This window comes from Gigantopelta aegis, chromosome 4, assembly GCF_016097555.1.
Source record: "Gigantopelta aegis isolate Gae_Host chromosome 4, Gae_host_genome, whole genome shotgun sequence".
Lineage (NCBI taxonomy): Eukaryota > Metazoa > Mollusca > Gastropoda > Neomphalida > Peltospiridae > Gigantopelta > Gigantopelta aegis.
Window position 1 is genome coordinate 30,641,635 of NC_054702.1, and position 14,922 is coordinate 30,656,556.

The 14,922-nt window shown below is 34.6% G+C and overlaps 1 protein-coding gene across 1 annotated transcript in view; it reads right to left on the reverse strand.

Moving 5' to 3' along the window:
• The window catches only part of LOC121370362, a 72,299-nt gene extending 57,838 nt beyond the window's left edge, over positions 1-14,461 (reverse strand). The window contains exons 1-3 of the mRNA XM_041495526.1: positions 14,326-14,461; positions 8,693-8,922; positions 6,588-6,614 (exon numbers count right to left, since the gene is read on the reverse strand). Coding sequence (XP_041351460.1) covers positions 6,588-6,614; positions 8,693-8,773 — 108 coding nt within the window. The 5' untranslated portion in view covers positions 8,774-8,922; positions 14,326-14,461. The remainder of the gene's footprint in view (positions 1-6,587; positions 6,615-8,692; positions 8,923-14,325) is intronic.
• Positions 14,462-14,922: the final 461 nt, after the last annotated feature.

Consider the following 14,922-nt stretch of genomic DNA (forward strand, 5'->3'; position numbering starts at 1 on the left):
AGGCAATTTATACATGAATTGTACTTGGTATGGACTGAAATAGACCTAGATGATCTTAACTGGCACAGATAGTCAAATTTGTTGGCAGCTAGTGGGGATTGACATCTGTTAGTTAAAACATTCATGTTTGTTGTCTCAGAAACATGGTGTTACTTTTTTCTAAGAATATGAATACATAAATTACTTTTTGCTACTAATCAAAGAGAGACAGTTATATATGGGTTCAACACACCATAGAATAAAGGGACAATCCAGAGCTACTAATCAAAGAGAGACAGCTATATATGGGTTTTAACACACCATTGATTAAAGGGACAATCCAGAGCTACTAATCAGAGAGAGACAGTTATATGTGGGTTCAACACACCGTTGATTAAAGGGACAATCCAGAGCTACTAATCAAAGAGAGACAGTTATATATGGGTTCAACACACCATAGATTAAAGGGACAATCCAGAGCTACTAATCAAAGAGACACAATTATATATGGGTTCAACACACCATAGATTAAAGGGACAATCCAGAGCTACTAATCAAAGAGACACAATTATATATGGGTTCAACACACCATAGATTAAAGGGACAATCCAGAGCTACTAATCAAAGAGAGACAGTTATATATGGGTTCAATACACCATAGATTAAAAGGACAATCCAGAGCTACTAATCAAAGAGAGACAGTTATATATGGGTTAGACACACCATAGATTAAAGGGACAATCCAGAGCTACTAATCAAAGAGAGACAGTTATATGTGGGTTAGACACACCATTGATTAAAGGGACAATCCAGAGCTACTAATCAAAGAGACACAGTTATATGTGGGTTAGACACACCACAGATTAAAGGGACAATTCAGAGCTACTAATCAAAGAGAGACAGTTATATATGGGTTTAACACACCATAGATTAAAGGGAAAGTCCAGAGCTACTAATCAAAGAGAGACAGTTATATGTGGGTTAGACACACCATAGATTAAAGACAGTCCAGAGCTACTAATCAAAGAGACACAGTTATATATGGGTTTAACACACCATAGATTAAAGGGAAAGTCCAGAGCTACTAATCAAAGAGAGACAGTTATATATGGGTTTAACACATCATTGATTAAAGAGACAATCCAGAGCTACTAATCAAAGAGAGACAGTTATATGTGGGTTTAACACACCATACATTAAAGGGACAATCCAGAGCTATTAATCAAAGAGAGACAGTTATATGTGGGTTCAATACACCATAGATTAAAGGGACAATCCAGAGCTACTAATCAAAGAGAGACAGTTATATGTGGGTTCAATACACCATAGATTAAAGGGACAATCCAGAGCTACTAATCAAAGAGAGACAGTTATATGTGGGTTCAACACACCACAGAATAAAGAGACAGTCCAGAGCTACTAATCAAAGAGAGACAGTTATATGTGGGTTCAACACACCATAGATTAAAGGGACAATCCAGAGCTACTAATCAAAGAGAGACAGTTATATGTGGGTTCAACACACCATAGATTAAAGGGACAATCCAGAGCTACTAATCAAAGAGAGACAGTTATATGTGGGTTCAACACACCATAGATTAAAGAGATAGTCCAGAGCTACTAATCAAAGAGAGACAGTTATATGTGGGTTCAATGCACCATTGATTAAAGGGACAATCCAGAGCTACTAATCAAAGAGAGACAGTTATAGATTAAAGAGACAGTCCAGAGCTACTAATCAAAGAGAGACAGTTATATGTGGGTTCAACGCACCACAGATTAAAAGGACAATCCAGAGCTACTAATCAAAGAGAGACAGTTATATGTGGGTTCAACGCACCACTCATTAAAGGGACACTCCAGAGCTACTAATCAAAGAGAGACAGTTATATGTGGGTTCAATGCACCATTGATTAAAGGGACAGTCCAGAGCTACTAATCAAAGAGAGACAGTTATATGTGGGTTCAATGCACCATTGATTAAAGGGACAGTCCAGAGCTACTAATCAAAGAGAGACAGTTATATGTGGGTTCAATGCACCATTGATTAAAGGGACAGTCCAGAGCTACTAATCAAAGAGAGACAGTTATATGTGGGTTCAACGCACCATAGATTAAAGGGACAGTCCAGAGCTACTAATCAAAGAGAGACAGTTATATGTGGGTTCAACGCACCATAGATTAAAGAGACAGTCCAGAGCTACTAATCAAAGAGAGACAGTTATATGTGGGTTCAACACACCATAGAATAAAGGGACAGTCCAGAGCTACTAATCAAAGAGAGACAGTTGTATGTGGGTTCAATGCACCGTTGATTAAATGGACAATCCAGAGCTACTAATCAAAGAGACACAGTTATATATGGGTTCAACACACCATAGATTAAAGGGAAAGTCCAGAGCTACTAATCAAAGAGACACAGTTATATATGGGTTCAATACACCATAGATTAAAGGGAAAGTCCAGAGCTACTAATCAGAGAGAGACAGTTATATGTGGGTTAGACACACCATAGATTAAAGGGAAAGTCCAGAGCTACTAATCAAAGAGAGACAGTTATATGTGGGTTCAACACACCATAGATTAAAGGGAAAGTCCAGAGCTACTAATCAGAGAGAGACAGTTATATGTGGGTTAGACACACCATAGATTAAAGGGAAAGTCCAGAGCTACTAATCAAAGAGAGACAGTTATATGTGGGTTCAACACACCATAGATTAAAGGGACAATCCAGAGCTACTAATCAAAGAGAGACAGTTATATGTGGGTTCAACACACCATAGATTAAAGAGATAGTCCAGAGCTACTAATCAAAGAGAGACAGTTATATGTGGGTTCAATGCACCATTGATTAAAGGGACAATCCAGAGCTACTAATCAAAGAGAGACAGTTATAGATTAAAGAGACAGTCCAGAGCTACTAATCAAAGAGAGACAGTTATATGTGGGTTCAACGCACCACAGATTAAAAGGACAATCCAGAGCTACTAATCAAAGAGAGACAGTTATATGTGGGTTCAACGCACCACTGATTAAAGGGACACTCCAGAGCTACTAATCAAAGAGAGACAGTTATATGTGGGTTCAACGCACCATTGATTAAAGGGACAGTCCAGAGCTACTAATCAAAGAGAGACAGTTATATGTGGGTTCAACGCACCATTGATTAAAGGGACAGTCCAGAGCTACTAATCAAAGAGAGACAGTTATATGTGGGTTCAACGCACCATAGATTAAAGGGACAGTCCAGAGCTACTAATCAAAGAGAGACAGTTATATGTGGGTTCAACGCACCATAGATTAAAGAGACAGTCCAGAGCTACTAATCAAAGAGAGACAGTTATATGTGGGTTCAACACACCATAGAATAAAGGGACAGTCCAGAGCTACTAATCAAAGAGAGACAGTTGTATGTGGGTTCAATGCACCGTTGATTAAATGGACAATCCAGAGCTACTAATCAAAGAGACACAGTTATATATGGGTTCAACACACCATAGATTAAAGGGAAAGTCCAGAGCTACTAATCAAAGAGACACAGTTATATATGGGTTCAATACACCATAGATTAAAGGGAAAGTCCAGAGCTACTAATCAGAGAGAGACAGTTATATGTGGGTTAGACACACCATAGATTAAAGGGAAAGTCCAGAGCTACTAATCAAAGAGACACAGTTATATATGGGTTCAACACACCATAGATTAAAGGGAAAGTCCAGAGCTACTAATCAGAGAGAGACAGTTATATGTGGGTTCAATGCACCATAGATTACAGGGACAATCAAGAGTTTGTTGCCATTGTTAAGATGTTGCCAACTAACAGAGATGTTTTAATGACTACAATTATGTATCAGATACAAAAAATTCCTGCATAAAATATGACTGGCTGTATACTAAATGTGTTTCTGGTCATCCAAATGTTTGTACTTTGAAACCCCTCTAAACTGGACACCTTTGGGACCAAGACAAATATCCGATTTTAAGAGGGATCTGGTTTAGAGAGGTTAAGTTCTGTCCTGGTTTTTAAAAAGGGACTCTGTAAAGAGTCCAGTTTTGAGAGAATTCTGTTTTACAGAGGGTCCGGTATTGAGAGGTTTCACTGTACTAAGGAAAATTTCATTTCATTTCCTAATATATATTTTTTTAGTATGTACACAATTATTGAGAGAACAAATCCTGTTTGGAGCCTTTACGCTGCTTACAAACATTAAAACAACCAGAATATATCTAAACAATCTTTTAAACAGGAAACTATATTTAATATGTAATTTTAGTTAAAAGATTTTATTAGTTGGAAACATCTTACAATGGAAGAAAACTGAGAAAGTCTCTTTAATCTTTTGAGGGCAGGATCTAACTCGGTCATTGAGTGCTCTCCTGAGGTGCCTGCATCATAGGATCAAACCATCTCAGTGGACCCATTCTCTAATTGGGATTTTTTCTCATCCTAACCAGTATATCAAAGGGCATGGTAGGTGATGTCTTATCTGTGGGGACGTATACATAAAAGATCCTTTGTTGCTAATAGAAAAATGTAGGTGTCTTCTAAGACTACAAATAAAAAGTTACCAAATGTTTGACATCCAGTAGACCATGATTAATAAATTAATGTGCTCTAGTGGTGTCATTAAACAAACCAAACTTTAAATTTAAGAACTCCCTTCTAACCAACTCACTCCAATATGCAATCTCCTCTCCAGACATTATGTCACAATTAGCACATTATCATGTCTGACACCTGAAAGCTGGTGATTAAACAAAGTGTTTGTGTATCATTGAACAAACATTCCTTTCTTTCCTGTGAATATCATTCTTCTCTTGACACAAAACATTATATCTAGGTCATCACATGGGGTTCTTCTTGAATATTAAAAGTCAGTCAGGCAAACTACTGTAGTCATATTTGTGACATTTCCTTGTAACATTAAATAATGTGAGGCTACACAAAAATGTCTGGTACCTTTAAATAAGTATACATATATACTGCAATAATAAAATATTAGCGATCTTAAAATTTAGCGAAATCTAAATAAATGACATGTTAATTCCATTACATTAACTCTCCCACAAGATGTTCATAATATATATCACAAGTAACACAGAGAGAGAGAGAGAGAGAGAGAGAGAGAGAGAGAGAGAGAGAGAGAGAGAGAGAGAGAGAGAGAGAGAGAGAGAGAGAGAGAGAGATATACATTGTGCTTTAAAAAACATAAGTCTCTATAGTAGCTTTACATTAGTTATAGCATTTTCATACAGCATATAAATAACTAGTCATTCTGTAAACCACGTCTTTTCTTTCCTACTAATCTATGTAAAAAACAACCCAACAACACTAAAACTAAGAAAAAACAAAACACACAAACAAAAAACAAAACAAAAAACCCATTTAAACAAAACAAAAACATCTCCACTAAATAAAAAAATAAAAACCCCAAGTTTTGTGGGTTTTTAACATAGATAATTCACTTTAAAAATTTTAAAAGAAGCAAACCAAAACCGACACGTATGGTAAATAAATGTAATGTGCTGCTAAGGGTTAGCAAACTTGTAAAAGGTGAGCCTAGCAAGTTGTTTATAAACACCACAACACAGGCTTGTCTGTCGGAAATCTCAGTGATCCTTTTGACAACTGATAAATTCTACTTTGTAGATCGCAGCCAGACTTTTTTTTCAGGGTCTGATTGTACATAAAATGATAAAGTATAAAAAAAATTACTTCTGGTTTTTTTCACCTGTATATTTTAAGACTAAATAACACATCTTATGAAGATAGCGTTATATAGTGCTTCCAAAAACTAAAAACCACATTTAAAGACACTTTGAAATTGTGTTGTCAAATTTAGAGTAAGTGGCTATGTTAGGACCCTTTCTAAACAAATTAATTAATCTGTAATGTAATATATCTGTAAAACATAACTAGTGCCAATGAAATTTACTGAAGCAACACTTCAAAGAAACAAGCTTTGGGCACAGAGATGACTTGATCCAGCAATCAGTATTTTTTTCAACACAAATGGAGTCTACATTTAAAGCATGGTCAACTAAATAGCTTGAATGCAGAAGGAAAAATATACCACTTGCCTGCTTATTTGGAGAAGCTTGTTTTTAAAGCCAATCATAAAATAAAACTGTTTGCAAAAACCATGATTAATACAAATTTAAAAAAGTAAAAAATATGGTAATATATTTTAAACCCCCCCCCCTCCCCACCCAGAATATGGTAATATATTAAAAAAGAAGTTAAAAACACCTGTCATCTAACCCATTGCTAAAACAGGCATAAAAAAAAAGACGCAAAAAGAATTATTTTTTTTGACAGAGTATATATATAATATGACATATATTGTGAAGAAGACAACCTCAAAATTGCAGATAGGCCTATATGTCTTTGAAACTTTATTATACTTTTTTTTTAAATAAAAAGAATAGTCAGTTTGTTTTTAACTTTCTTCTTTCTTAAACAACTAGAACACAGTGAAAGCAATTTGTAAAACATAAAAACCAAAGTGTGTGTAAAACTTGGTGTTTATCAATAGCAGGTTCTCCAGTGATGTCGTTAAACAAAACAAACTTTAACTGTAGTAGGTTGAAAAACCAAAAAAACTCACCTGTTGGAATTTCTTAGTCCTTGTTTGCTGCATGGTGAAGACAAAGATAGGGTGAATAATTCTCAGTTATATCGGATTAGTTCGGTAAATGTCGGACATTGTGAATGTTGTAATATCACGCGCATGACTGGAGGCATTCAAAACACAACACCCACTTCACATAAATATATCACCTCCAGCATAATAGCAGTGCTAATTTACAACATAGGTCTACTCGTAATTCCAACCTTTTGTAAACAGAAAACTCTTGATAACAAAATTAAGGCTTTTTAAAATACACAATATTTCTGACGGTGACTGACTATAGTGTGCATGTATCCGCTTTATATGCTGTACACACAAGTGATCATAACTTTGTCAAGACAAGATGCTAGGTACGTTAATTCTCTTGACAAAAGTAAAGTCACATTCTTTAGCATGTCAAGTGAGCCATTCCTCAAGGCACACCTGTGTTATTTTGTGTGCATGGCCCAGCCTTGATGCTTACCGATATAACCCACTGCAACTGTCTTTTTTATTCAACAAGCAATTTAACCTGATAATAGCTTATTTTACTCTTCTTTAAAAAGGGGCTTTATGTATATACATGTATTGATAAAAATGTGTAAGGATTATACAGTGTAGTGTGTAGGCTTAGGTGTACCCAGTATTACATTAGTTTTAGTATGTACAGTATCACTCATATTTAACACACACATTAATTAATGCATTTAGTACATTACAGTGGCAGCAATATATATATATATATATTTTTTTTTTTTTTTCTTTTCTTCACAAGAAAGTTTACATTTCTTGGTGTTTTTTTAAATAGTACTATAATAAAAAATCTGAAATCCATTACACTGTTTTTCAAACAAGTGTAATGAAGTATGCTATACATATAGTAAAAACAAAAACCACCCCAAACATTTAGTTTAAACTGTTTAGATACATTTACAGATTATCTGTTATTTCTTTTACATTCATTGGGTTATGAATAAAAACATTCATCTGCAAACTGTGTGAATCAGCGAAGATGAATGTAAAACAAATAATGGACAATAATTATAATTAAATTTGAAACATACTTACTAATAATAACATTAAAAATTCATCTTTTATTTTGAATAATTTTTTTGGTTAAAACAATAATGCTCAGTAAGACAAATTGCCAATATAAAATGACGTCATCAGGTATGACGTTGCCTGACAATGTAATTTTTACATTCATCGAGATATGAACAAACTCCCGTTGCTACATCTGGACCAATGGGATGATGTTATATATTGTAATAAATGTAACAGAAATTTAATTATATGTATTTGGATCTGAATTACATATTAGGTGTTTATTTACAAATTCAATTTGTCAGAAAAACAGTCACAAATTATGTATTTCCATCATCCTTCATTAGTATAGTGCCCTAACTTGGACCCAGTGAATTATTTTCCATTCAACTAATCCTCCACAAGTGGTATATTAAATTCATGGTATGTGCTCTCCTTTCTATAAAAAATGCATACCGGATATAAAATATCATTTGCTGCTACCTAATCATAAAAGTAACCTATGTGATGGCAGTATCACAATTACAAAAATGTACCTAAGCTCAACAACTAACCACCACTGTTTAAACAACAGGGGACAACATTTCAAAATCTCAGGAAACCAGAAGTCTGTTCAAGTGAGTTTTACTTAAGTAACTTAGGTAACCGACTATGTGAATATAGTTCTGGTAACCAATGAGTCAGGCCTACCTAATCCTAAAACACTTCAACTATGGTTCTGTACTACATAATTGGTGGTTCAAATGTATCAAATGTATTTTCATTACCGATATATGGTACTTTTAATTTTAGAATGTAATTGTTCACCACGTAACCGACTGACAAGAAGATTGCATTTAAAAACAAACTGATTTTCACTTTCATTACTGATATAATTGTACTTAAAGTCTTTTAATTTTAGAATGTAATTGTTCACCACGTAACCAATTAATGGTCACATGAAATATTGTGCCCTAAACAACATGATATTAATAAAAAAAGAGGACATTTCCTTTCACTTACAACATATATAAGTGGGTAATTACCTATTTATAACAACATTTAAAAACTACTCTTACCTTTACATAACTTGAATGTTCTTTTTCTGAACAAGGCGAACAAGCGCCAAGGGATCCAGAGCTTTGAATGGTTGGCAACATTTTTTTTTTCTTGAATTAATGTCCAATATAATTTCAGCGTTTGTAAATCTTTCACTGCCGATCTCTGCTACAGGTATATCCACACACTGACGTACATGTAACAGAGTTAACCAAGGTAGTCCCACCGTTCACTCTCCACAGGCTTCTCTCTGAAAGTATAGACATACAGCCCTGCTGTCAGACAAGACAGGCATCAGATTCCAAACAAACTCTGTCAGTACTTTAAGCCTGAGGGCAGGGAACAACCTGTTACATGGTTTGTGGAGGTCCATGAATTTGGCCAACTGGTGCATGATGCTGTGTTTGTGATTGATCTCATTTGTCATAATTTATCTGAGTGAAGGAAATAGGACATGTGGGTTTACACAAATACTGAGCCTTACCAACCCCATGTGTTGCTAATGAATCCAGTTACATAATACAAAGGAATTTAAACTGGATAATCAGAATGTACCCAGTAACTCACTCCACTTAAATGGGTTGCCTTTCAGCAGGTTAATTGGACCCCTCAGGGGCAAAGAGACTGATTATTTGGCTATCATAGATATAATCTTGTTGCAGATGTGTTCAGTAATGCTTTTAATTATTTTACTACAGGTATACTTGAAAGGGATATTTGTATATAGCACACTGAAACATTATTTCTTTATTAAAAAAAAAAATTAAAAAGAAGAAAAAAAAAGAAGAAAAAAAAAAAAAGAAGAAGAAAAAAAGCAAACCTATTTTGTGATGGAGGTTAATCCCAGGTTTTTCATAAAAGGTTGATCAATATAATAAAACCCCAAAACTTGTATATAAGGTTCAATTAGGCTGCTTTGGAAACAATAGGGAATAATTTGTTTTCAAATTTTTTATAAGCAAGTTAACAGCTGTTGATTGAAAATTGATTAGCAAAAGTGATCGTGAAAAACCTTCTACCTCCACAGTAGTATGGAATCTTTTACATGTTCTTTTTCAGGTTTTTACTCTTTACTGTATTAAATTTTATATAATCATACATACATGCATACATACATACATACATACATACATACATACATACATACATACATACATACATAAAATATAGAGATATTCATACATCAATACATACATACAGTGTAGATTACCCCCCACTATGAAATCTTGACTATATGTCAGTGCTTTTTCACACATTGGACAGCATATTCCACCTCATTTAAAACTACCAATCATGCTATAATGATACTGCCTACCCATCTGCCCTGCTAAAAAACCTTAATTTTTATATCAATAGAGAGATTTCGCAACCAACCACACTGTTATTGTTACGAATAGTGATTAATAACCATATTGAGTGTAGTTGGGTGACATAGCAATTTGCTTCCCACTCTTTACGATTAAAAAGCCTGCTATACATAATACATGTTTTTTACTAATATATAATTTAAGAAGAGTACGGATGAGGTACATGATACACTTGTCAAAAGTAGGTCACATTGAACTAGTCATGGTACGTGACATACCACCATCCCAAGTTGTACTTGCATGCAATGTTTGATAATCCTATATGAATTGATAAGAAAGATATGGACTGGACAAGAATTTCCTTTAATATGCAGTAATGTGTGAAAAGTAGGTTGCAGTGACCTAGTTATGTTACGTGACACATTGCCATCCCAAGTTGTATTTGCATGCAAGGTTTGCTGATCCTATATGAATTGATAAGAAAGTTATGCTCTGGAAACAAAACATTTATGGATGGACACCACCATACCATAATACCATAACCAGTGAGGGGGATCGGTTGATCCCCACCCCCACGGAAAAGAGAAATCCACACCAAGGGGAAAAATAATGCAGAATATTTATATAAAAGGTCTCTTGTAAAAAATGAAACTATACTGAACAGCAAAAGAAACATGAAAGAACACAAAATTGATATATATAATGCAAATAAATATATAAAATAGTAAAATATATATATTAATGAATTCAAATATTTGTTTCATTAACAGTAGTTATGCAACGTGTACATTTCACAAGGTTCGTGCAAAACCCGATCTGCATCGATACTTTTGGAGTGTCACATGCATTATAGGAAACATACCTGCATATTTTGCACAAAACTTTTTTTTACGTGGGGCACTCCTTACAATATGCCTATAAATGCTCAGCCCAGAAGTGGTAGACCGATAGTGACAACAGCCCATCAGGATATCCAAATTGTGCATTACCACTTAAGAAATCAAACACTACCTGCTAGTTTAACAGCACAGAATATGATTGGAACTATTGGAAGACATATCAGTGGTGATGCAGACAACCTGCCATAAGATGCCCACTGACACCAGTGCATCAACATCGGCTTCTCTGGACTCGACAACACATAAACTGGGAAATCAACAGTGGAGAACTGTACTTTTTTCCGATGAAAGTTGATTTTGTGTTGATGGAAGACTAAGAGTTTGGCGAAGACGCAACAAACGCTATACTGATGCCTGTATCGTAGAAAGGAACCGATGGGGTGGAGAAAACGTCATGATGTGTGGTGCCATTGCACTGAATAATCAAATTGGATCAGTCTCTTTCAAAATATTGGTCAGGGAAAGAGAAACGGTATCCATGCACGATACATCAACAAAATTCTTCAACTCCCTGTGTTGCCATATTTCCTTCGTCATCCAAATCATGTGTTTCAACAAGACATTCTGCCAGAGCAACACAACAATTCCTTCAGCAAAACAACATAACACTGATGCCGCATCTACCTTGTAGTCTGGATCTGAATCCTATAAAACATCAGTGGGATGAAATTCAGAGGTGACTAAATGACCTTCACCCCAGACGAACTACAGCTGCACAATTTCAAGCAAGTATCCAGTAGGTGTGGAATCAAATTCCTAGAAACTTTATAAACAGATTAATCAACTCTATGTACAGGAGATGTCGTGCTGTGATTGATAAAGTAGGTGGGCACACATCATACTGACATTTTACAAGAGATCATGCGTAATAATGAAGCAATTAATCTTGAAAATCATCATAGAATCATCACATTATTATTAACATTGTCATATCTGTTTGTGAAAATAGATTTGAAAAATTGTAATGAAAATTATTCTTGGAATTTTATATAAATAAAAAATATTTAATTCATATTTCACATTTCTTTTGCGGTTCAGTATATTAAGAGTAGCTAGCTGTATTCTGTTGTTACATCTAGTATGCCCAAATAACATTTATTGGGCAAATCCATTTCAAAACAGCAAATATTTAGGGTCACCAATGTACTTTAGTCTCCCAAATATCCACATGAATAAATCCGAAATTTGGGCTCTGTAATTCCATGTACTTGTTTGAGAAATGGTAATTTTGCTAACTGTGGTAGGTGTTAAAGTTATCTCGAAAATGGCAATAATAATTTCCGTGCTATATTTCAAGTCCCATTATCACAGAAACATGAAATTGTATATGACTACTAAGAAGATTATGAAGTTCTGATATAGAGCAGGCTGGTAGTTTTCAGTAGTTAAACTGAATACACATAGACAACTGAAGAATCCTTATTAGTTAACATGCCATTTTATCTTTACAAGCAGCCATTTTTGAGACACCAAAAACATTGTTTTACATTCAATATCAAACACATTTATTTAACTGTTTTTTGTTTCTTTGTCTAGTCCACTCGTGTAAAAATCATGCATAATTAAAAAATAAATTTGCTATGTTGATAATCAAATTTAGTACACATAAACATACCATTAGCTATAAAAGAGACAACTTTCTGGATTTTAACGGTCTACCCACATTAGTTTGGTGTTTTTTCATTGAAAAGACCCCCAAAGCATATTTTTTTCAATTTCAGAAGGGTGTTGTTCAATTATTTAATTCTCACATAGTTGTAATATTTAAGATTTATATAGAAAATGGGATGGATTTGACAGAGAAAAAAGTTAAATATGTGTACGCCTAATGTTATAAGACAGTGTTTTTGTAAGATAAAATGGAATTTTAAAGATTTTTCAGTTGTCTCTGGGCATTCACTATGACTACTGAAAACTACCAGTCTCCTATATATCTGTTATCAGACCTTTATAACCTTTATATGCACATGTAGTTCCTATATAAAATGTCAGATTTCTATGTACATTATTTGATGGGATAGTGGGTCCTGAAACATAGGATAAAAATTATGGCAGCAATTTTCTAGCTACATTTTACACAGGGCTACGATGGTTTGCAAAATGACAAATACTCAAAAACTACTTGGAATATAGTCCATATTTCAGATTTATCCATGGATCCAAATTTCAAGTGAATCTGAAACCGAAGTGCATGCATGAGGCATTAGTTGATTTGAAATGGACTAACCTTAAAACTTAAGGTTACAATGTCTGCAGTTTATTTCACGGGATGGCTAAAATGTTATTTATAAAACCAAAATGCATGATTTTATTTTTAAAATCGTTCGAAAGCAGCAGAAAACATGACAGGTTAGTGCTAAAGAAGAGTCAATATTCCAAAAATATCTGGGGAAGGACCCCATACCACCCGTCAGGCTACGCCCTCCACATGAGTTATATCCAATTCAAAATCAATCCCCATCATTTGACACGCTGGTTATGGGCCTGATACGATCCATCAAATAACACTTCTGAGAATGTGCAATCTTTAAGTCACTAACCGTGCTATCTGCAAAATAGCTAAACAATTAGTACTAGTACTGAATCATAATTGGGCTCAATTTACGATGTCTATTTTTCTTAAACACAGGTGTAAATGTATGTACATAAACATAAACAGCATTTGTAAATTCGACCCATTAAGATTAGCTACATGTTGTATCTGTATCTATAACAGTATCATTCAAGCCAGTACACCACGACTGGTATATCAACGGTTGTGGTATGTACTATCTTGTCTGTGGGATGGTGCATATAAAAAGATTCCTTGCTGCATTAGGAAAAATGTAGCGGGTTTCCTCTGATGAGAATTACCAAATGTTTGACATCCAATAGCCGATGATTAATTAATCAACGTGCTCTAGTGGTGTTGTTAAAAAACCCCAACTCTATGACAGTAATGATATGGTTGTGAAACATGTAGGGCCTACATCGTAATTTAATAACGTTGATCCTATCCGTACCAAAAGACCTATAACCACACCACCAAGTCCAATGGGTCATGAGAAAAGATGGCTGTCCGATATTAGACTGGATATTAATTAAATTCTACACAAGATAATTTTTTTTCTCTTATGTATTTTGTCAACATACATTTCAATTACAGTCAAATGAAAGGAAACTTATCACACAGAGAAATTAAATTTGCAACATAATTATTTCTAATCCAAATTGTAAATGTGAATGACATAGCATTTTTATCCAACTAAAAATTTGGGTCAGTTTGCACAGAATGTTTATCCTTTAAAAACTAAGTCAGATTGCTATAATTTCATTCTATATTTAGATCTACAATGAATGACCCAGAATGAGATATTAAACAAATAAAAAATCATCCAGGCAGAATTAATGTTTCTATAGAGCAAAACAAAATCTTATAACAAGCTGTTATATAAGAGATAGACTTACCTAGACCCAGAAGACTATATTATTATAATCTCCAGAAAGCGAACAATACACATTACATGCGTGGGCCACGCTGACCTCAGACACCTAAATACACAGGTACATGGATAAATGTGGGACCGCAACCTGCAAGGCTCTATCCTCCCATAAAACCAGGTGATTCAATGCCGTCACAAGATGACAAACAGGTATAATAAAATGAGTTTAAGACAGCACCAACTGCCTTGTTTAGCCTGTGCTTTTTATCTCTGGTTTCTTTGTGTGTTTTTTGTTTTTGTATTAATTTTTAAATGACAGGTTGACTGGCATGGCCAGGATTTTAGATTGTGGATTGGGGGGGGGGGGGGGGGGGGGGAGTGAGGGGAACCCATGCTATGTATGTATGATTTTATAAAATTTAATACAGTAAAAAAAAAAAAAAAAAAAAAAGGTTTGATGTTGGGGGGGGAGGGGGGGGGGGAGACATGACCCTTGTGCCCCCCTCGCTACACCACTGGACAAGTTTCAAATAACATTATTTAATCAATGACTTTAAATCACTAATGGTTAAGAATGCAAGATTTAAAAACATACTGGTATGAAATTTGAAACTTATAAATC